At 37.3% G+C, this 24,788-nt stretch overlaps 1 protein-coding gene across 2 annotated transcripts in view; it reads right to left on the bottom strand.

Moving 5' to 3' along the window:
• Positions 1-12,171: 12,171 nt before the first annotated feature.
• Positions 12,172-24,788, bottom strand: part of Crispld1 (cysteine rich secretory protein LCCL domain containing 1) — a 45,311-nt gene continuing 32,694 nt past the window's right edge. Inside the window, exon 15 of one of the 2 annotated variants that reach the window (XM_052718059.1) lies at positions 12,172-12,419. In XM_052718059.1, coding sequence (XP_052574019.1) covers positions 12,191-12,419 — 229 coding nt within the window. In that variant the 3' untranslated portion in view covers positions 12,172-12,190. Of the gene's footprint in view, positions 12,420-22,435; positions 23,596-24,788 lie in introns of those variants that run through there. The other variant, XM_052718060.1, reaches the window with a different exon arrangement.

Genomic DNA, 24,788 nt, shown 5'->3' on the forward strand with positions numbered 1-24,788 from the left:
ATGAAGAAACATAAATAAGAAAATCTAGAGCTGTTTAAAGTGACTAATGATTATTTCAGAAGAACATAGCATTTTTCCAAGTTCCCATTGAGGGGCACTGAAAATCTTCATTGTCCCACTGAATATGTTTTAAACAGATAATTGTAAATAAGTTACTTTTCAATTAGAAAGCATATCACTACACTTTAACATGTGTAGCTATTTTCCTATACCAATATATCATATTTCAGTTTCTCGATAATGTCCTGGTTAATGTTTCCATCTCAGGACTTTATGCATGCACTCATCTCAAGGGACTTCACATGGATCAGAGCATGTGTACATGAAAAAGAGCAATAGCAGTGAGAGGTCTGTTAATTTCTAAGCTAATTATTACTATGAACACATGCATCTCTTCTGCTAATTAGAATAGAAAGCAGTCACCTATTGGAACCATCATTTGGTCAATCTGCATCTAAACCCCATGGACAAATCTTCATTCTATCTATTAAATTATAGTTAAAGAATATCTATTTGCTTTCCTTTGATATATTCCAGTGCTGGTTATTAATTTTTATTTTAATAAAAATATTATTCCTTTTGGTTTTGAAATTATAGTATAATTACATCATTCTCCCTTCCCTTCCTGCAAACCCTCCTGTAGGCCCCTCCTTGCTCTCTTTCAAACGCATGGCCTCTTTTTTCATTAATTACTATTAAGTATATGTATATGACAGATTTGTATATGCTGCACTATGGCCATGTATGTTCCTCAATACCCTTTCTCATATCTCTCCCATTCCCTTCTTCTTATTATTTGTCAGTTACTCTAAATCTGTATCTAATTATTCCACTAATTGGATCATAGGCACATCTGTGTCTGATTGTGTGCCTCGGTCTTTCCTACTGTTGCCCTCCTTTTTATTTTTTAGTTTCTTGTCATATCTGGCCATTTCTTACTTTTTCTTTTCATCTATTTGTTTCATATCCTGGCCACAGCCTCCACCCCTCATTCTCTCCCTCAGTCACTCTCCCCAATTCCTCCCCTCCCACCACCAAATCTGTTTGTCTTCCATCTCCATCCCGGCAAGGGCAAGTCTCCTACGAGCATCAATAAAACACAGCATATCAAGTTACAAGACTCAGCACCTCCACATGTATTAAGGCTGGGCAAGGCAACATAGTATGAGGAGTAAAGTCCCAAAAGTCAGTAAATGAGAGACAGCCCCTGCTCCTGCTGTTAGGAATACCATAAAAGAACCAAGCTACACAACTGTAACATATATACAGAGTGTCATGCAGGTTCCTTGGTTGTTGGTTCAGTCTCTGCCAGCCCCTATGAGCCCAGGTTAGTTGACTGTGTGAGCCTTCCCATGGGATCCTTAATCCCTCTGGATCCTACACTCCTCTCTCATCCTCCTCTGCAAGATTCCTGAACTCTGCCTATTGTTTGTCTGTGGGTTTCTGCATCTGCCTCCATCAGTTGCTGGATGATACCCGTCTGATGACAATTGGGCCAGGCACCAATCTGGTCACAGGAGATGCCCAGTTCAGTCTACTTCTCTGCTATTGCTAGGAGTCTGAGCTAGGGTCTTCCCCATAGACTCCTGGGAGATTCCATTGCACCAAGCTTCCACCCACCTGAAATTCTCCCTAGCAATCCCTTCATCCCCCCCCCCCCAACCTGATCTCTCATGTTCCCATTCCAGCCTGTCCTTAGTACACTCACAAAGTATCTTCTATTTATCCTTCCCAGGAAGATCTGGGTGTCCCCCCCATGAACTCTTTTTATTTCCTAGTATCTCTGGGACTGTGGATTGTGACATAGTTATCCTTTATTTTACAGCTAATATCCACTTATGAGTGAGTATATATCATGTTTGCCTTTATCTGGGTTACCTCACTCAGGATGATTTTTCCTAGTTCTACCCATTTGCCTTTAAATTTACTGCTGTCCTTGTTTTTAACAGCTGAGTAATACTCCACTGCACAAATGTACCACATTTTCTTTATCCATTCCTTGGTAGAGGAACATCTAAGTTGTTTCCAGGTTCTGGCTATTATGAATAAAGCAGTATGAACATAGTTGAGCAAGTGTCTTTGTGGTATGATTGAGCATCATTTGGGTATGCACCACACAGGAGTATAGTTGGATCTTGTGGTAGATTGATTTCCAGTTTTCTGAGAAACCGCCACATTGATTTTTGAAGTGGCTATTCAAGTTTGTACTCCCACTCGCAATGGAGGAGTGTTCCCCTTGCTATACATCCTCTCCAGCATGAGCTGTTACCTGTGTTTTGGATCTTAGCCATTCTGACAGGTGTAAGATGGAATCTCAGAGTTGTTTTGATTGGCATTTCCCTGATGGCTAAGGATGTTGACATCTGATTAAATGTTTCTTGATCATTTGAGTTTCTTCTGTTGAGAATTCTCTGGATCTATAACCCATTTTTTAATTGGATTATTTGGTTTGTTGATGTCTAGTTTCTTCAGTTCTTTATAGATTTTGGAAATCAGCTCTCTGTCAGATGGGGGTTAGTGAAAATATTTTCCTATTATGTAGGCTTCCATTTTGTCCTATTAATGGTGGGCTTTGCCTTACAAAACCTTTTCAATTTTATGAGGGCCCATTTATTAATTGTCAATCTTAATGCCTGTGTTATTGGTGTTTTGTTCAGGAAGTTGTCTCCTGTGCCAATGCATTCAGGATTTCCCACTTCCTCTTCTATCTGGTTCAGTGTATTTGGATTTATGTGGAGGTTATTTTTTGTTTGTTTGTTTTGGTTTGGTTTTTTTGTTTTGTTTTGTTTTGTTTTTCAAGATGGAGTTTCCCTGTGTAGTTTTGGTGCCTGTCCTGGATCTTGCTCTGTAGACCAGGCTGGCCTCGAACTCACAGAGACCAGCCTGGTTCTTTACCTTGAGTACTGGGATTAAAGATGTGAGCCACCACTGCCTTACCTATGTTGAGGTTATTGATCTACTTGGACGAGTTTTGTTCAGGGTGGTAAATATGGATCCATTTGCCATCTTCTACATGCAACATCCATTTAGATGAGCATTGTTGAAGATGTTTTTCTTTTTTCCATTATATAATTTTGGCTGCTTTGTCAAAAATCAGGTTTTCATAGGTGTGTGGGTTTACATCTGAGTCTTCAATTCAATTACTTTGATCCATGTGTCTGTTTTTATGCCAATACCATGCAGTTTTTATTACTATAGCTCTGTAGTAGAACTTGAAATCAGGGATGGTGATACTTTCAGAAGTTCTTTCATTGGACAGGATTGCTTTAGCGATCAAGATTTTTTTTTTCTTCTTCCATATAAAGTTGAGTGTTGTTCTTTCAAGGTCTATTAAGAATTGTGTTGGGATTTTAATGGATATTGCATTGAATCTGTGGATTACTTTTGATTAGATGGCCATTTTTTACTATGTTAATCTGACCAACCCATGAGCATGGGAGCTCTTTCTACCTACTGATATCTTCTTAAATTTCTTTCTTCAAAGACTTGAAGTTCTTGTCATACAGGTCTTTCACTTGCTTGGTTAGGGTTAAAGCAAGATATTTTATATTATTTGAGGCTATTTCAAAGGGTGTTGATTCTCTGATTTCTTTCTCAGCTCCTTTATGGTTTGTATATAGGAAGGCTACTGATTTTTCTTTAAGTTAATCTTGTATTCAGCCACTTGACTAAAGGTGTTTTTCAGCTGTAGGAGTTCCCAGGTAGAATTTTTGGGTTCCCTTATGCATACTATCATATCATCTGTGAATAATGATACTTTGACTTGTTCCTTTCCAATTGTATCCCCTTCATTTCCTTTAGTTGTCTTATTGCTCTAGCTAGAACTTCAAGTACCATATTGAAAAGGTGTAGAGAGAGAGGACAACCTTGTCTTGTTCCTGATTTTAGTGGAATTGCTTTGAGTTTCTCTCCATTTAATTTGTTGTTGGCAATCTGCTTGCTGTATATTGTTTTTATTATGTTTAGGTATGTTCTGTGTATCCCTGATATCTACAAGCCTTTTATTTTGAAGGTGTGTTTGATTTTGTCAAACAGTTTTTCAACAACTAAGTAGAGGATTATGCAGGTTTTTTTTTTTTCTTTCAGTTTGTTTATACGGAGGATTGTTACACTGACCAATTTTCATATGCTGAACCATCCCTGCATCTCTGAGATAAGGCCTAGTTGGTCATGGTGGATGATCTTTTTGATGAGTTCTTGGATTCAGTTTGTCAGTATTTTATTGAGTATTTTTGCATAAATGTTAATGAGTGGAATTGGTCTACAATTCTCTTTCTTTGTTGGGTTTTTGTGTGGTTTGCGTATCAGGGTGACTATGGCCTCAAGAAAGAATTGGGCAATGTTCCTTCTGTTTCTATTTTGTGAAATAATTTGAAGAGTATTGGTATTAGCTCTTCTTTAAATGTCTGATATAATTCTTCACTAAAACTGTCTAGTTCTGGTGTTCTTTTGGTTGTTAGACTTTTTAATTTAATTTTATTTTATTTTACAGTATAATTTAGTTCTACATATCAGCCATGGATTCCCTTGTTCTTCCCCTTCCGGCCCCCCTCCCCTTCCCCCCCAGCCTACCCCCCATTCCCACCTCCTCCAGGGCAAAGACTCCCCTGAGGATTGAGATCAACCTGGTAGACTCAGTCTAGGCAGGTCCAGTCCCTTCCTCCCAGGCTGAGCCAAGCATCCCTGCATAAGCCCCAGGTTTCTAACAGCCAACTCATGCACTGAGCACAGGACCCGGTTCCACTGCCTGGATGCCTCCCAAACAGATCAAGCCAATCAACTGTCTCACCCATTCAGAGGGCCTGATCCAGTGGGGACCCCTCAGCCATTGGTTCATAGTTCATGTGTTTCCATTCGTTTGACTATTTGTCCCTGTGCTTTATCCAACCTTGGTCTCAATAATTCTCACTCATATAAACCCTCCTCTTTCTCGCTAATTGGACTCCCGGAGCTCCACCCGGGACCTAGCCGTGGATCTCTGCATCCAGATCCCTCAGTCATTGGATGGGGTTTCTAGCATGACAATTAGGGTGTTTGGCCATCCCATCACCAGAGTAGGTCAGTTTGGGCTGTCTCTTGACCATTGCCAGCAGTCTATTGTGGGGGTATCTTTGTGGATTTCTGTGGGCCTCTCTAGCACTTTGCTTCTTCCTATTCTCATGTGGTCTTCATTTATCATGGTCTCTTATCCCTTGTTCTCCCTCTCTGTTCTTGATCCAGCTGGGATCTCCCGCTCCACCAAGCTCTCTTTCCCTCGACCCTCACCCTTTATTACCCCCACTCATGTCCAGGCTGTTCATGTAGATCTCATTCCATTTCTCCGTGATTGGGGAATCCCTGTGTCTTTCTTGGGGTCCTGTTTTCCAGGTAGCCTCCCTGGTGATGTAAGTAGCAGACCAGCCATCCTTGTTCCACATCTAGTATCCTCCTATGAGTGAGTACATACCATGTTTGACTCAGAAAGACAAACATGGTTGGTAGACTTTTAATGACTGCTTCTATTTCCTTAGGTGCTATCAGTCTATTTAAATTGTTTATCTGATCTTGACTTAACTTAGGTAAGTGGTATCTATGAACAAATTTGTCCATTTATTTTAGATTTTCCAGTTTTGTGGAGTACATGTTTTTAAAGTATGACCTAATGATTTTCTGTATTTCCTAGGAGTCTGTAGTTTTGTCCCCCTTTTTGTTTCTGATTTTGTTGATTTGGATATTCTCTCTTTGCCTTTTAGTTTGTTTGGATAAGGGTTTACCTATTTTGTTGATTTTTCTCAAAGAACCAACTCTTTGTTATATTGATCCTTTTTTTTTCCTCTTCATTTCTCTTTTAATGATTTCAGCCCTGAGTTTGATTATTTTCTGCCATCTACTCCTCTTAGGTGTGCCTGCTTCTTTTTGTTCTAGAGCTTTCAGGTGTGCTGCTAAGTTGCTAGTGTGGGATCTCTCCAAATTCTTCATGAAAGCATTTAGTGCTATGAACTTTCCTCTTAATGCTGCTTTCATTGTGTCCTGTAAGTCTGGTTATGTTGTTTAATCATTTCATTGAATTCTAGGTCTTTAACTTTTTTAACTTTTTTCTTTATTTTTTCCTTGACCCAATGGTTGTTCAGTTTCCATGAGTTTGTAGATTTTCTGTTATTGTTGAAATCCAGGTTTAATCCATGATGGTCTGATAAGATACAAGGAGTTATTTCATGTCTGGCCATTTCTAAGGAAGTGCTGAACATTTTGCATTCAAATTCATAGTCTCTCTATGATTACTTCCCTTCAGACAGGATTTACCATCTGAAGGGAAAGCAGAAAGGCAGATTACCCTCAATCAGTCTGGGACTGTTCTGATTGAAGGATGTCTCACAGACTTAACCATCATAGACACTTTTTTTTCCATCTCCAGTCCCAAGATGGAGGTTGATGAGGTCCTGTGTTTTCATAGGACAATTGTCAATGACAGGCTCAGATTCTTACCTTTGCCTCCTACTACCACGCATAATAGCTCTGTTTCATTCTGATGCCCTGTGCTTGCTTTCTTAGCATATTGTCTATCACAATGTAATTAGCAAATTACCTGACTTCAAAGAGGGAAGTTATTCAGCACATACTAGTCCTCACCTCTCTTTTAAGACACAGTTCCACAGATCCTAGCCACCTGAAACATTCTGACCAAATTCCTTGAGTTTTCCTAGAACTTTGTTGGTGTCTCTACCAACAGTCATTCTCTACCTGTCATTCCAACTTTGTCCCTAACAAAAATTGGCAAGTGTCCTGTGGGAAAGACATACTTAAGCTGAAGTTGAGCTTACAGCAAACGACTTCTGGGTGTTAAAGCACTAGCTTCCCTCACATTTCCCATCTATTTTCAGATGCATTTTATTTATTATTTTTAGCCCAATTGTTCTAATTCTTAGCATGTATTTGTCATCATAAATGGAATGAAAGTTCTGTGCTGAATCTTGAAATGTAAAAGGAAAATGAGATATTAATTGATTATCCAACACTAAATCGTCAGCCCTGAAAACATACATACAAGCAGCATTATGTAGACGGAGCAGGTTTTAATAGGAATGCTTGTGTGTGTGTGTGTGTGTGTGTGTGTGTGTGTGTGTGTGTGTATGTGTGTGTGTGTATGTGTGTGTGTGTGTGTAACAATTAACAAAAAAGAGTCTGTCCATTTGAAAGAGATCAAGGAGGAGTATATGGAAGGGCTTGGAGCAGTGGCTCTCAATCTGTGGGTCATGACCGTTGGGGTTGAAGATGCTTTCACAGGAATCATCTAAGACAAACAGAAAACACATATTTACATTATGATTCATAACAGTATGAAAATTAGTTATGAAGCAGAAACAAAAATAATTTTATGGTTGGCAGTCACCATAATATGAAGAACTGTATTGAAGGGTCTTAGCATTAGCAATGCTGAGAAACATGCTCGTTTGAGAGAAAAGGGAAGGGGGAAATGAAATTATCTTATAATCTCAAAAAATAATAAAAGAAATAATTTAAAAAAGAATGGAAAGGGGGCAATAATGTAACAGATTGAAAAACTGCCATTACACAAGCATGAAGTAGATGGAAACTCTATTGTATTTGGTTGGCACCAAGTTCCAAGGAAAGAAGTCATACAAGGCTGATGAGGAATGAAGTTGGAGAGATGTTCTGGGTTTAAGTAAGCAAAGAGCTTGCATTACTTTCTGAGTAATATTTTTGTTCTATAGATAATGGGTACCATTAATGAATTTTGGTAAGTAAATTTCCTAAGGTACAAGTGTAAATTATCATGTAAAATAAGCTATCATGTAAAAAAGAACTTGAAGGAGCAAAGTAATTGATAGGTGAATCTAGTGAGTATTCGACATAAACCAAACAAAAAAAGGTTAAGGACTTAAATGAGGTAGGACAGCAGCACTGATGGTATGTGTGTGTGTGTGGGGGGGGAGATTATAGATTAGAAAAAGTCAACATGACTTTGGTATCAAATGTAAACAAAGGAAAACAATCCAGAAATACTTCAAGTTTGTGAGTGTGTGAAAAGATTACCTTGAAATTATGAATACTATATTAACTGAAAGCATATTTGCTAATGAAGAAGTCCGTTGACTTTAAGAAGCTTGAAGTGAATGTATAAAATCTGTAACTGGTGTTCATACTGGTGCTCCAAATATTAACAAAGACCCAGGATTTTGATGTCATTCTGAAGGAATGGTATAACCCAGCCAGAACTTGTTCTTCAGTCTCCACTGGCAAGTAGCTGAGTTGTATGGTGATTATCAGTTCTTCAAGATGAAATCAAGGTGACCCCCCCAACTACATCTTTCCCCCTGAAAATGGATAGGATTTGCTTGGAGGTATATTTGCTTCATATTTTTCTTCCCAGTAACATGGAAAGGGCGTTCTTGGAAAATGAAGATTTTCATGGTAAATAAATACGTTTCTTGAGATACAGTTTTTCAGTTCAAAAGATAAATTTTCTGTAGCCAAAATAACTCCCAGACTATCTTAAATTGTTCTGCTATTACACTAAATATTAGGTCATAAATTTACTCATGTTTATACTATTTATAATATTAAAAAAGTAACAAACATTTGAAATTAGGTAAGTTCATACAAGACTTCTAAACATTTTCATCATAGAAGACACTTATATAAGATATTAATATTGATCTACATTGTCAAAGATACAAGAGCACTATTATATGATGATAATGAGTTGTGAGCTTTGAAAACGTGTTAAAGAGATCAGTTCCATCTAAGACGTTAAAATAAGCCTGTCTAGACCATGCTAGCTTTTTTTAGTTCTGCCCTTTCTACTTTTTTCCATTTTAGAATGGTGATGTTTTGAAACACTCATCCTTCTCAGTTTATGCTTTCACCATATTTGTAAGGTGACATTTCTGATTGTTTAGAGGGCCAGTTATCTGTCACATTTGGTACGCTGTGTTTCTCCAAGCTCCAGAAATCCTCCAGCAAACCTCCACCAAGAATTTCCTTCTTTAAGTCAAAGACCATGATCTGATAAACTCCTTTTTTTTCACAAGAAACTGTGAACATTGGATGATGTTAGAAATCTACATATCAGAAACAATACTAAATGTTTCTTCAGCTTATGCTATTTTTAAAAACTAAACTGTTACCATTATTTATGTATTTAAGCTAATTGGCATTTAAGAAGTAGAAATTTATTAGAGGATTGCATTCCCTAAAAACTGAGGATTTCTGATTCTGACCATGATAGAATGACAAGGAACAGACTTTATCTCTCACTGTAAGTACATGAAAGCATAGAAAAGTCATTTAATAACTGTGTTCAGTAACTGGTTATTAGGAAACATTAATAGTGTCTGAGAAGGGAAACAAACACCACCAGGCTGTATGTTCTAAATCCCTCTGTAGTCCACTAAGAATCCTGAGGCAGAGCACCTCGTCTAGAAGAACGGAGTTCAGGGAGACTGGCTGCTAAAAAAGGTACAGCAGAATTCTGGAAAGCCGATGAGATGCAAAGAAAGAAACCGAGAAAGTTGGTGTGAAGCATCTTGAGCCTTTGCCTAATATGAAGCTGTTAATGTACAGTGCAGGACTTCAAAAAACTGATAACTAATAATCAGAGAAGAAAGCATGGAACCATTTCCCATGCTCCTAACTAGACCAGGAGACATTTGATCTCTAAATACACAGAGTGGAAATGCCTTGTTCATGAAATGGAATAGATAATGGAGACTGTAGTTGAAAGTTTTTCTGTGTCCTGCCTGTTCCGCAGCTGCTCAGACCCCGATAAACATACAGAGGCTTATATTATTTGAGAACTGTATGGCCATTTGCGTAGGATTATTACTGACTAGCTCTGACACTTAAATTAACCCATAATTTTTATTTTTATTTAACTATGTGGGTTGGTACCTTGTCTCAGTTCTGCCTTGTCATCTTGCTTCCTCTGTGTCTGGCTGGTGATTCCTGACTCTGCTCTTCCTCTTCCCAGCATTCCTTTAGTTTGCTTGCCCCACCTATACTTTCTGCCTAGCTACTGGCCAATCAGCATTTTATTAAACTAGTGCACAAAGCATTATCCCACAGCATTTCCCCTTTTTTGTCTAAACAAAAAAGAATGTTTTAGCTCTAACATAGTAAAATTACATATAATAGAACAATTATCAAGCAAGAATTACAGTTATAATATCCAGTCTATTTATATTTGGCAAATTCAAAGAAAATATTCTATTTATCCTATATTTGAGTCTAAAGTTTCATATCTAATTTATCTTTTATCATAACTAAGCAAAATTATAACTATCTAGGCTTCAGCTACATCAAAGACCCCAGAAGGATATAATATTTCCTGAGTAAACAGAAAGAACATTGTAAGCAACTTCCAAAAATCTATGACAGAGACAGCTGGCTACCTGGACAGTTACCCAAGGGAAATGATGGGTGATGTTGCTCTGCATGCTGTGAATGTGTTGCTCTGATTGGTTGATAAATTAAATGCTGATTGGCCAGTAGCCAGGCAGGAAGTATAGGCAGGATAAGCAGACAAGGAGAATTCTGGGAAGAGGAAGGCTGAGTCAGGAGATGCCAGCTGCCACCGAAGGAATAACATGCCAGCAGACCGGTAATCCACGGCCACATGGCAACTTATAGATGAATAGAAATGGGTTAATTTAAGATATAAGAGCTAGCTAGCAAGAAGCTTGAGCCATAGGCCATGGCCATGCAATTTGTAAGTAATATAAGCCTCTGTGTTTTTATTTGGGTCTTAGTGGCTGTGGAATCATGGGGCAGTGGGAGCCTGGCGAGACCAGGAAAACTTCAGCTAAGAGCCCAGTTGGACTAGGTAGCTACATGAAGTTGAATCATCTCTAGTTAGTGATAATGAGGCATTGTAAGAGTTGCCAATAATGGAAAAGCAAAACTGGTGTTTCAGATAGCCTCAAACGGTAAGGGGATCAATAGAAGTAGTTTTTTGTATATATGATGTACAACTAGAGCAATCATTTTTATATAACAACAGTGACAACGTAAGGAAGAGTATGACAATCTCTATAGAAACTACTAGAAATTTGGGTATATAGATGTAAAAAGGAACCAACAGTGGAGAAAATATAGAATATTAAAAATCTTCAATTAACCTAAAAAAGATAAGAAATAAAACAATGTACATGAGATTAGCAAGAAAAAAATGTTGCAAGTTTACAGATTTAAGCCTGGGCATTTAAATAATTAGTTTGGTTTTTTTTTTTTTTTTTTGTAAATAACCTAAATATGTAATTCAAGCAATGAAATTTCCAGGCTGTATTAAAAAACAAGGCTCAATTATATTCCACTACAAGAATACCATTTTAAACAAAAAGAAATAGAGTGCTTAAAGGTAACTTTACAATGGTGCACTCCCACTGTGTAGCATGGCAATACCACATGCACTAGGGAGGCTGATGGTTTATTCCTGGGGAAAATACAAAATGGTAGAGACATTTTAGAACACTGCTCAGAGGTTTACAAAAAGAAATAAATAAACGCCTAACATGACTTTGCAGGCACTCTCTAAAAAGCTCTATTTATTACTTTTCTTTAATTAGTAATGAATAAGCACAGCATAGTGCCTACATATCACAGGATGTTACTTAGAAGACTTTAATAAACTGTGTGAGTATACAACATGGATATCAAAGTTGCTATACTGTAAGAAATAAGCCAGACTTAATAAGTTATAGTAATTCCATCTGTATGAAATTCTACAGAAGCTAAAAACAAATGTGACAGAAGACAGAACAGTGTTGACAAACAGGAGTACCAAACCAGCACCAAAGAAGCTTCTGGTTGATGGAGCTGTCTTGTGTTGATAGTGTTGTTTGCTAGAGAGCTATGCCTGTGTCAGTCACTAGGGAACAGTGCACTCAATATAATACATACACTAAAATTCATGAAAATTAGGTTTCTAAAAAAGTTAAATGAATGGATACAAATGGATATTTTGAGCACAATCATAAAAAGTCTGGAGTGATAATAATATCAAACATTAATTTTCAGAACAAAATTACCAAATACTTTAAAGTCAATAATGATAATATATTGGATATAAGGGTTAGATTATTATTACATTGAACTTGGCATTTTTTCCTTTTATTAATAGAGAAATTGGAAAACTTAAGATGATACATGTTGCTCATGTTTTTTTTTTTTTTTTTTAATTTTTATTTATTTATTATGTATACAGTGTTCTGCCTACATGCATGCTTGCAGGCCAGAAGAGGGCGCCAAATCTCATTTCAGATGGTTGTGAGCCACCATGTGGTTGCTGGGAATTGAACTCAGGACCTCTGGAAGAACAGCCAGTGCTCTCAACCTCTGAGCCATCTCTCCAGCCCCCATGTTGCTCATGTTTAAGATCACCATCAGACATTGTTGGAAGAGCATCTCCTGGAATAGGATTCCTGAAATGGAAGCATAATGAAAGGCCGAGAAAGAAAGATCCTTTTTAACAAATGATATATGGAAAAGTGAATGTCCATAGGAAAAAAAACATTTAACATAAATTTATACCCCTACCTTACACAATGCATCAAAATTAAATCAACTATATAATTATAAAACACATAGAAAAAACCTTAAGAGAAAATCCTTGCAACAAGATATATTTATCTTAGGAATGACAAGGATACACAAGCTATAAAACAAAGAAGTTTATTAAGTTGGCCTTTTTATCAGTATTTAGAATTTCTGCCATTCAGTGGAAGAAAATATTTGAATTATGCATTGATGACAAAGACCTTGAGTCAAGGATATGTAAAATAATCTCATTACTGTAACTCAATAGTACAACTTAAAAATGGGCAAAAGATTTGAACAAACACTGAGTTTATAAGGGAGAAAAACAAATGGAAGGGAAAAGATATTCAGCAGTCCTGGCTGTTAAATAAATGCAAAAGAAAATCATGGAAGACAACATTGCACACATGTTGAGTAGCTAAACTTACAGTAAAATTACCAAGTTTACCTAACTTCACACAATAAAAGGTTCTAGAACATCCCTGCATGAATGTGAAGCATCACAACATTTTGAGAAATAATTCAGCAAAATCTAACACAGTCATATGTGTACCATGTGACCTAGGATTCTACTTATTTACCTCAAATAAATGAAAGTAAATGTATATATGAAGAGTTATTCATAGAATGTCCTAGAAACTTGTTGAGAATAGATAAGACACAAGACAATTTTAATGCCTCTCAACAGGTGAAAGGATAAGCAATCTGGTATGTGCTTGTAAAACAAAAATATTTGATGATAAGGAAAAAACTTATGATAACTGTAACAATGGAGGTAAATCTAAATCTTAGAGCAATAAGACAGTAGGTACCACACAATTACACTTAGAGTATACTCTAGAAAATTCTGATCAATATTAATTTTCAAAAATTAATTCCCACAATATAAAGTAACTTGTAATTGCCAGAAAAGTACAGGAAAATTTGGGAAGGGCTATAGAAATGTGTTCCATCTTAAATGTCATGATGCTATGTTTATGTATGTTTGTCAATACTTATGGTTTGAAATTTCCTGTGCTTATGTCGGAATCACCAGTACTTCAGAATCTAACCTTGGGCTAGAGCCATTGCAGATGTAATTACTTAAAAAGAGACCATATTTGAGTAGGGTGGATCTCTAATCCAACTAGGCTGGTGTCCTTACTGAAAGAAGAAATCTACAACAGAGCCACACACAGACAGAATGTTCTGTGGAGAGTGATTCTCTGTCAAATCCAAGAAATGAACAGCAAACTGAGAGAGGATAGGAGAAGGACATGGAATAGATCAGTATTCCCCACCACCATCAAAGGGGCCATTAATGTCCAGCCAGCACCTTAGTCCCCAACATTCAGACTTCAGAACTAAAAGCATACATTTCTCTTGAGAGACTGTCTGGGGGAACTGCAATTACAACAGTTACAAAAAACTTAACTCATCCAAACAAATAACTGTAAGAACCCACATTGTGCATCTGAATCATACTACAAGACATTTTCTTGAAGATAATTGAGAATAGTTCAGGAAAATACAAGATAAAAATCCATGCAATCCAGGAGAAAATGTAATTTTTTTTAACTCCATCATCTTATTCTACAAATACACTTATGCATATGTAATGATAATTTACATAATATTTTGGAAACACTAGGTAATTTCTATCATGTTCTTCCATTAAATCCTCTCATCAATACTGTGAGAAGGTTATTATCATAATAGCTTTATCTATAATAAAGATTTAACAAAACTTCTATGGTATCCAGTAAAAAAGGGAGCAATACTGACATGATAACATAGAATGTCATCATAAAAACTCAGTGCTCAGGCATGGTTTGCCTTGAGTTTTACACGCCATTACAATTTAATCATACATTTGGATGGAAATACACATTTTGTTGTAGTTTCAAACAAGACATACCTAGTTATCTCTTCCCCCTTTTTCATTGCTTATAAAAATTCTCACTTTAAGTCACACTTGGCCTCTGGAGCTGATCTTTAGTTTCACAAACAAGAATCAAGCCACTGAGTTTTAACTAATCTCCAAAATCTGGTACTTTTTTCTTCAAAATATTCTATTTCCACAGTAGCCTGCTCTTGCTTGGTAAACATACCACTTCTAAACAGCCTTGGAAACTGTTTATATTTTTAGAGGTGACTTTCTAACGGCTGCATCTTGGTGTCAGGTGATGCGAAATTTGCATATCTGTTTTTTTATCTGATGAGCTTTTCTGCCTTTGTCTTGAACTTAGTTGAGGGTCTTGTCAGCAGGGGTCTGACAAACAAAGGATGCTGTCTGAGAAGACATCTGACAGGAAGTAGAAAGTATAATATCCAATCACCTAGCTGCCATGTTCTCAGGATTCCCATGCCTTTATTGTCATGGCATGTGTACTTCACTTTGTAGTCCTTTCTTTTACAAATTGAGAGAGAGAAAATAATTCAATCTACTCTCTGGAAGAAGTAATTGACTCATTCAAAATGTATGGTAGTTTGTGTAAGAATGGCCCCCATAGGCTCACATGTTTGAATGTTTGGTCCCTAGTTGATGTAACTCTTTGGGAAGGATTAGGAGGTATTGTTGGAGGTGTTTCAGTGGGGATGAGCTTTGAGGTTTCAAGAGACTCATGTTATTCCCAATATGCTCCCCACCTCCTGTTTGTGGTTCAAAATACATACGCTCAGCAAGTTCCTACTGCCATACCTTCAGCCTGCCACCACGACTCCGAACCTCTGGAACTGAAGCCCAATTAGGCATTTGCTTTCATATATTGCATTGGTCATGGTGTTTTTACCACGGCAATAGAAAAGTGATTAAGACAACTAGTCTTCTTTTTTCTGGTGTTATTTGAGTCATTTTCTTGTAAATCTATTTTATAGACCAAATTTAGGGAACACTAAATCTCTATTCCTCTTCTACAATCTTCCTGTGTCTAGCAAATTTGTGGCATTTTTCAGGATTATAAAATGCCTGTCTCTTGGTGAAGTCATAATCTAGATGATGGAGAATGGCATCATCCAGCAGAGATCATTAACTAGCATGGAAAAGATATTAAATTTAGAGAAATGAGATGAGAATTATATACAAATTCTGGTCCCTAGACAATGTTCCTAAAGATTTAGAGTCTGTGCGCTAGTCCTAGGAACAGGAATATAATCTTGTACCTCTTGCTTCTTACTAGAAGCAAATGATGCATAAGATTATAATGGCATTTCACACACACCCATGTATGTCATTCTTTCTCCCTTATTCATTTGTCTACAAGCCATTGCATATGAAAACGCTACTTATGTTAACTGTCAGACTCCTTGAATCCCAAACATGTCAATCTACCTCCCCATGAAATAATATTATCTCCTTAGATTGTGTTATCATAAAGTGCATTCTTTTATCTTTGCTCAAACTGTGAAGACAAGAATGCCTAGTGAATATATTGTGTGTGGTCTCATAGTGTGACTCAAGGAAGGCATCTCTCTAAGCTTAGCAGTGTACATTCAACTTTACCAACCTGGATATGGAGGCTCATACCTGGAACCCCAGCATTCAGAATCTGAGGTAAAAGGATTGCTCATAAATTCAAGGCAACTTGCATTCTGCAGTGAGCTGTAGGCTTCTCTGGGCTATAGAATGACACACTGTCTGGAAATAAAAGGACTTTTGAGAGTCTAGAAATTGTAGCCATGGGAGAGCACTAGCGTACCTAGTAAACACCACTGGGTTTGGTGCCTAGTACTGAAAATGAGGCTGTCTGGGGGAGGGGCTGTTGAGACAGCACCCAGCCTTCTCCCCTCCAACTTTTATTACTCCAGACATATAAGATACAATATCTCTTCCTAGCTGCCTTTAAGAAGTATCTTAACTATTGTTTGTAACATAGTTTTCATCTGCAGAATCTCTGCAATAACTTGCACCTTCTGTTTGTTTGTAGTACAGGAATTGCTCTTCTCCCTCATCATTTTCCTGTATCCATAAGTACTCATCGTTTACTACCAACACAGATAATTGTCTTCTATCGCCCCTTCTCCACTGTCACATAATACCTTTGTAGTTACACAGTGCAACAATCTTCACGTCGAACATCATACATTTGATCACATGCATAATATTTATCTCCCTAACCAGAATCTATTTTCTTGCCACACCAAATCCAGTGTCGTCTGTGTGACATGAACAATTATGTCAATAATAGCAGACGGGAGATATGTATCCCAAGGAACTAAGCTCCCTGGAGGTCCCTGGCAGAGTGCCCGTGTTATGCCTCCTTCTTGAAGGAGACGTGCTTCACAGATCATGAGCTCCCCTGGGCTATGGGTTCTGTATAACTGCTTTTCTGATAATGTTCTAATTAATCTATAAAACACAGCCAAAATTAATGAATGCTTGGGTTGTGAACTATGGAGGAAAGGGGAAACTGGACATGGACCTTATTTAGATATAGCAGAATGAGCTATTCCTTAAAGACCTCAAGCTGCTAGATAATAGAAAGTATAATAGTTCAGGCACTTCTAGGGAATGAACACTCACCCACTAGGAATCCTTTAGGAATCCCAACTAAAGTGATTTATGACAAAAGACGTTATCTCATAGGAGGCAGCCCCTCTGTTGAGGAAGTTCAGAATGGGAAACTTAAGGACTACAGCAGAACCCCTTCCCCTTACAGGAATAAAAGTACAAGAGTCCATATTCCAGCAAGTAAAAAGGTTTTATATTAAAACGGATATGTGATAAAAGAACTGAAGAAAGACTTAGGGAGGATCTGCAACATCCAAATTGGCTAAATGGGTCATGAGAACCAGAAAAGTAAAAATGCATAATAAACTAGTGAGCGGCTGAGATAAAGATGAAGGACATAGCCGCAAAGAAGCCTACACAAGTCTAGGGACTGTACTAAGTTTAAAAAACACAGACTGCTCTTTGGGTCATGAACTTCTTGTGGGTAAAGGGATATGTCTAGTGCCGATTAATAATTATGTGCTTACTGTCTTTAAAGATGATGTAATTGAATTATTGCCAAGCTCTTGTTGCTCCTTATATGACTTGATAGTTTTCTTTTCTGTATGTAAACTACTGATTTGCAGAAGTAAAATTGCAGCAGATTCAAACCACTTCTGAGTGTGTTGTCTGTCTGTCATTCACCGAATCCTTGCCTTCCTGACTACCCAAGCTCTGGTCCCCCTACGGTCGTGGTACCCCCGATGGGCCAGTCCGTGGCATTTTCTGAGAGATTTTATGTTTATAAGAACTTCTACAGTGATTACTATATCCCATAGAAGACTGAATAAGACTCAGTGTTTTCTAATGAATGAAACTAGAATGCTCTAGGAGGCACCATTGTTTATTTACTGGTTTTTACTGCATTGTTCCTAGCCATGCTGTTCTCATATGGGTCATTTAAAAATTCTGGTTTGTTTTAAGTTGAACTTAAAGACTCAGTCTGTGTTTTCTCCCATAAAATAATGGTATTTTATATCAACACAGGATTTAGAATACGAGCTCTCAATTTCCACATCTTCTATGTATACTTCTTTTGAACTTATGAGTATATTCACGTGGATCCTCTGCTTTTCAGCTTCCTGACTATAATTATGAGCATAATTGGTAACTAGTATGGTTTCAATTAGATAAAATTAGTCATTACTTTGAATACTGTGTCTAGGGGGACCAGAAGAAAGAGAACTGATTGCTCAGCAGAAACAGCTGAATTATAGACAGCCCCCACCTGCCTTAGCAAAATTCAATTCAGTCTTAATCACAATGAATTAATGAAAAAGGATCAGATTATCTACTGCTCTATTCATTTAGCTCTGGGAATATTATGGAATCAGGGTAGGACTTGCACCTCATGTAATTTCTTTATATCAACTAAACAATAGAATTTTTATATGTAAAATTACCTTACTCTAAATATGAAGTTTGGAAATTCAAAAATGATATAGTTTCTTTGCTTAGCTCATATTAGTAGGAAGAGCTACATCTTTCCAAAGTACTTTAAAAATATTAAAGAAAGTAAAGACTTTAAAATTTGCATTATTGAATACAAGATGGAAATCAGGGATAAGGAAAAAAGAGGAATAGAGAATGGGTTAATCAGACTAAGGATTCATGAGGAAGTCTTATGAACCCCACTAGTGTAAGCTAATTTACGTATATGTATATATAATTAACACACACACATATATATATATAATTAAAATATATTTTTATTTAAAGGAGTTTAAGCAGAGGTATCCTTCATGGGTGAAGAACATTGCTCCCAGAAGCCATAAACTGTTAAATGAAAATCTCCGAACTAGGCACAGATTATCTCCCTATGAGTTATTGATCAAGTATGTCCCCAGAGGCACCCAAAACAATACAGGTTGTTGTGACTGTTCTTGGTTGCCCACTATAACCAGAGGTAAGACCCTTTGCTGAAGAAACCACATGTCTAGATCCCAGGACACAGGAAAATCAATCTAGAACTGACCAGGAAACTCTCTCCCTGCTAGCTAGCTTTCACAGTGCTGGAAGGTGCTACACAGGCTGCTCGCTGGAGAATAAAAGGCATCAGTGGTCTTCCCGTCTTTCCCCCGTTGGGCTTTGCATGCTACAATATTGATGATGCAACACTGGTTAGAATTTCTATGGGAGAAATAACTGCTCTCCTCATTGAATTTTTTGCCTATTCCATAGAAGGGAATTCAGCCTGTTCCTGTAAACATGGTCATCCTGGCTAGGGAAATTATCAGTCCTAGGGAAGAATCTATTGATGCTGATTTTTTCTGAATGTCTTTGCTGTCAAATTGTTTTCTACTAAATATTTGTGTTTATATCTATAGGCTTATACTGCTCTCAACCTTGGTCAACAAAGTTTCTTATTGTGGAGCGCAACAGTTAACACAAAAACTTTTAACTATTCAACATGCTGAGAACACGTGACTGTGAATGCTGTACAGCAGATGAAACCTGTGCATCAACCCTGTCCCAGCATCCCAAGGCTTAGAGAACATTGTAGAAGGGGTTGGGGGTGGAGAATGTAAGAGCCAGAAGATGGGGATGGAGTGCTGTAGCATGCTAGTCTCTTGATGTGATATCTTGTTGCATACATGGACTCACAATAGTTGTGATTACCTGAACAAACCACCATAAGATCAAGTTAGTCAAAAATTCCAGCCTGCAAGGGAAAGAGGCTCTTGATTTCCTAATCCTACCTGAGACACTACTGGCAGGTGATGGCTGCTGATGAATTGAAAGTCACTTTTCTTTGGTGTGTGTGGGGAGCACTGGTAGACTGTCATGCTCCAGTGCATGACCCCACACCCATGCATGTGTGGGAAGTGCTAGCTGAATTTAGTGGGTTATAAAAGAAAGAAGATATGAAATTGGGAAGGAGATATGTTGGAAAGATGTGATCAGAAGGAAGGGACTGGGAGGTGCCTATGTGAACATATATGAAATTTTCATAGAATAAAATATGAAAAAGAAATAAATGGCCACCAGTAAAAAAAAAACTAACAAATTGGAAGAGTGATTTTTGTTTAAAAAACACAGATTATTTTAATAAATGAGGAGCTATAAAGTTACGTTCTGTTTATTCAGATTTACAAGCTCCAGTAGTGAGACTAACACTGTTCTATTAACACTGACCTCTTTTTTTAAAATCTAAATACAGAGAAGTTGGCATATTAATCATTATAATACTTTATCTTTGTGTTGACTTCTAATATGATTATATGAGAAAATATTTACTTATGCTATCAGGAATAAAACAATAAACTATTCGAATGTTCATTCAATAATATTTACCAATCACTTGTAGAAAGCAATTTCTATCTGAATAAAAATCACACATAAAATTTTACTACTTGGCAGAAAATGGATAGTAAAACTACTATTCTCAAAGAGCTCATTCTTTTAAATAGAATTTTATTACAATTTCTCACAACTAAAGACAGTGAGTCTCCTCCTCCCAGAATCCATCAATGGCCAATAGTGCAGAGCTGGGCTGGTTAGTGTTTTTCAATTTGATATAAACTAGAGTCACCTGGGAAAAGGGAATCTCAGTTGAGGAATTACCTCCATCAGACTGGCTTGTACACAAGTCTATGGGGCATTGATTAGCGACAGATGTGGAAGACCCACTCCTTGGTAGGTGGTCCAGGACTGTATAATAAAGCAAACTGAACAAGCCACGGAAGCAAGCTTGTCATGGTTCTGCTTCAGGTTCTTGCACTGGCTTTCCTCAACAATCTGTAAAACAAATAGCTCCTTTCCTTCCAAAGTTGCTTTGAGTCTCAGTAAAAGAAACCTAACTAATACAAGAGGTAAAAGGTATAGATTCATGAGCATGCCTCCTTCCTTGACTGATTTTTGATAAGGCACTCTTGTGTGAGCCCAGTGCAGGTAACTGCAGTTTTCACAAGTTAACGATTGCAATAGTTGACGAGTCTGAAGAATGGTGTTTCCTAGCTCTGCACCCTATCTATATTCCAGCTCTTCAGTACTTCCTGCTTCCTCTTCCACAACACTTCCTGAGACTTACAAGAATAAGTGACTTGTGTAGGACTGGCCCCACATCTGTCACATATTCTCTTCATCTTGAGCAGCCAAACAATTCATTAAGTCCAAAGAACTATATATAATAGGAGGCACATTTATAGTATAGACCAATTAAAGAGTGTTACAGTGGACAGAATTTAATTCATATCAAAAGAATTGCAGGGAAATTTCTGCAAGATTTCATATTTAGTGAGTTGTCCATCAAAGGATCAGTGAAATAAGGTCAGTGAATGATAGTTGAAGAAAGCTTTCGAACATGATTAATTTTAGTATGTTTATGGAAAATTAGTAAGTTCACCAGCAGAAAAAAGTAGTGTAATACGATAGGTGAACAGTTTTCCCAAGAAAAACAGAAATAAAAATGAGTACAATAAAAACTAACACATGCTGATGGCATATTGCATGTTTACTGTTCTCTTTTGCCACATCATATATAATGTCTCAATTAATTCTTAGCACCATCTCTGTAAGACAGTACGTGTCTCATTTTACAGGTAAAGTGATAGAGGGATAAAGACCTAAATAGGCTACCCAAAGATGTACTACCTTATGAAGAAGGAAGTGTTTTTACAATAGGTTTGGATTTTCCAAGGCAACAGAAATTTTACGAAGGGAGCAATTCTATTAGGGTTTGTGGGATGCACAGAAGAGGAACGGAACAGGATGAAGGGATGGATGGAGCTGGGAGGAGATACAGCCACAGCAGGGAGGATCCACCATGGAGCTGTAGACTAGGGACCAGTCTGAAGGACCTTATGCCTGTCAAAAATGATGGATGTTCTCCAGGGAAAACTGAGACCAGAACACACATGAGAAGAAAGCCACACACACATAGGAAAGTTCTAATTAAACACTTGTACACAATGTCCTTACGAAATCTAATTCTGTGTATAAAGAATGCATCCCAGTAAGGAAAAAAAAGATAATATGTATTTGTGTGTGTCGGGGGGAATCCCAGGAAATTATGCTTTATAACTCTTGATTACATTTTGAACAACTGAACTCTTCAGTTTGGCTTATGTATAAACTACTTTTCTGAAACTATTGTTTTTGACATTTTTCTTTTGTATTACCCAGTTTCCTTGCTTTCCCTGATCCCTGCATGCAAATTATCTCCATTTTACCTGCTTCTAACAACGGACTCATTTAAAATATTTGAATTCTTTACTGCCTACTCAGCTCTTTCATAATTATAACCATTACCTTGTTGTCTGATACTTTTCTTCTTCTTTGTGAAATTCGTAGCTCCCTCTTATTCAAATGTTCCCTTGTTATAATGTTTCTAAATAAATGACTCTTTTCCTAAAACAGAGAGCTACATGAGTAGGTGGACTTCGTGGGCTTCTGCTAGTAAGCACTTATTTATACTGATGCCAGTAAGTCAAATTTAGAAAAGTAAAATCAACTCTTCTCATTTATTTAGAAGAATTCTAAATCAAAGCATGTGTGTAAAAGTGAAAATAACCTTTTGAAATTGATTCATTTTAATACGTTTATGGGAAACAAGTTCACCAGCAGAAAAAAAAAATACTAGCAGTAACATTTTACAAAATTTAAGTATCAAAGCACAATACATTTTCACAGAAACAGACATATCACCGCCAGAGGATCACACTAATGGAAGGCCTCTACACAAAGCCATTTGCCGTTATGAAAACCAGAGGTAATAATAATGTAATGCATCCATTCATCCTCATTAGACTGTTTTATTATACTTCCTGGCCTGCAGGAGTACTTGCCAGGATACAAAAGAAAACCATGGGAATTCATTTCTAACAATGCTAGCAAGCGCTGGCTGCCACCTTATCCTCTAGCTACTAGATGATCACCAAGAGTGTTCTCACAGCACTGCTTGGCCCTTACTCCACACACGACTGAGGCCATTCCCAAGGAACCAAATATTTTCACTTGGAAATGAAAGGATTATTTTATACAAAATAGCAAGTGCAACATCAGGACTTAATACTCTGCACAACACAACTTGACAGCAGAGAAGAACTGCCCAGTCCTAAGGGCAAGGCAGTTAGAGATTTAGGGTAGGTAAGAACATAGCATTGGACTGGTAGAGGGACTTAAAAGTTTTTTTTTTCAGTTTTAGGGTTGATTGCTTTTCAATGCACCAGATAATTCTCTAAGGGCCATTCACATTCACTGTTTAGATTCACTTTATTAGTGGCATATACAAAGCACCATATAATATAATATATGAAATGTAGAACATTACGACTATGTAATAAACTGTAGAAATAACTGCTAAGAAAATATAGCAATATTTAACACAGGATTTCTAAAACCATTAAATGTTCATTACTTTCCCCAAAGCTAATGTCCCATGTTTTATTTTATAGACTTTGTTTCTTAAGAGTGACATGCATTTGCACTCTGGGGGTGGGCTGGCAATACTTGCTTTCTTCTGTACAGTTACAATTCTATACAAATTTCAGAATTGTGGCATGTGGCGCAGTCTTTCCAGTCCCTTTCCGAGTGCCCCCTGTCACACAACAGCAAATACCCGGAATGCCTTTCCTCCTGTAGGGTTCTGTAAACTGCAAGAGCACAAAAGATACATTGAGGTCATCTGTACATATAATCCTCCCAATAAACCATTCTCTCTGGGGACAGTCAAGCAAGTAGCTCCTGAATCCAGATGGCCCAATGGTGTCAGGCTGCCATAATTTACACCTACTGGGAAGCTCCAATGAGGATGACGTAATCCTCGAGATCTTGGTTGCTTACTGGACTGAAAATTTACTAAAGAAACTTGAGAAGCCTACAAGGAAGGAGAGCAGCTGCTATACAGTTTCACAGCATCTGAAGCATGTTTTCACGCATTGCCTCCTTAGATTCTAAAACAGCAGAGTTCAGCTGCTATTTCATTCTGTTGTGGAGATTTTGAGACTTGACTTTGCAATTGGTTTATCTCAGTTGCAAAGTTATGTACAACCTAAGCTGGCAGATACTTAAGCAAAGCTATGGAGTATTAGCTTATTATCATTTCCTAACTCTAATGCAATCATGAATTATAATACCATCACGTTGTCTAAGTTATCATCGATAGTTCTGAAAAAAAAAGGCCAGTGAAACTTAATGTTCAAATTTGGAAAGACCTAAAAATTTCCACACTAAAATGGAAATTACTTTTCTCATTCTCTCTCTCTCTCTCTCTCTCTCTCTCTCTCTCCACCCAATGCCATTTTGGAGCTATTTTTATCTAAAGCGGACAGTGAAAGCAATACAGAACTATTTATGTTTATTCTAAATATATAGCTTATTTGCATTTTTCACAAAATTTTGTTTTGTAATAATTTAAAAAAACTTAAAGATGGACACATTGACTATTTCTAAGGACAAAGTGAAATACCTTTCTATATTTATTCTCATACAATAAGTAGGGAGAGAATTTTAGAGGAAGAAAATGACAACGATCATGCAGCTAAGCACACTCAATACACCCATGGGCCATGCCAGGGGTCATGCAAACAGGAGAGCAATCCAAAGTCATCTGTCTTTTTGCAGGGCACCGACTACGAGCTCTGGAAAGTGTATGTGTCTGTAGTATTTCTTTGTAGATAGTGATATCATGGGCAAATCTGCACCTCTGAATGTACAGAACCAGTGCTAAACCTAGAGATTGACTGTTACATGTCCTGGCATACATCAGTTACTTAACCAGTTTGAACCTCAGCTACCACATATGTAAATTAGGGTTCAGACACTGAACATTATTCAGATGAAGGAT

This window comes from Peromyscus californicus, unplaced genomic scaffold (genome assembly GCF_007827085.1).
Source record: "Peromyscus californicus insignis strain IS unplaced genomic scaffold, ASM782708v3 Scaffold_5__1_contigs__length_169319896, whole genome shotgun sequence".
NCBI classification, from domain to species: domain Eukaryota; kingdom Metazoa; phylum Chordata; class Mammalia; order Rodentia; family Cricetidae; genus Peromyscus; species Peromyscus californicus.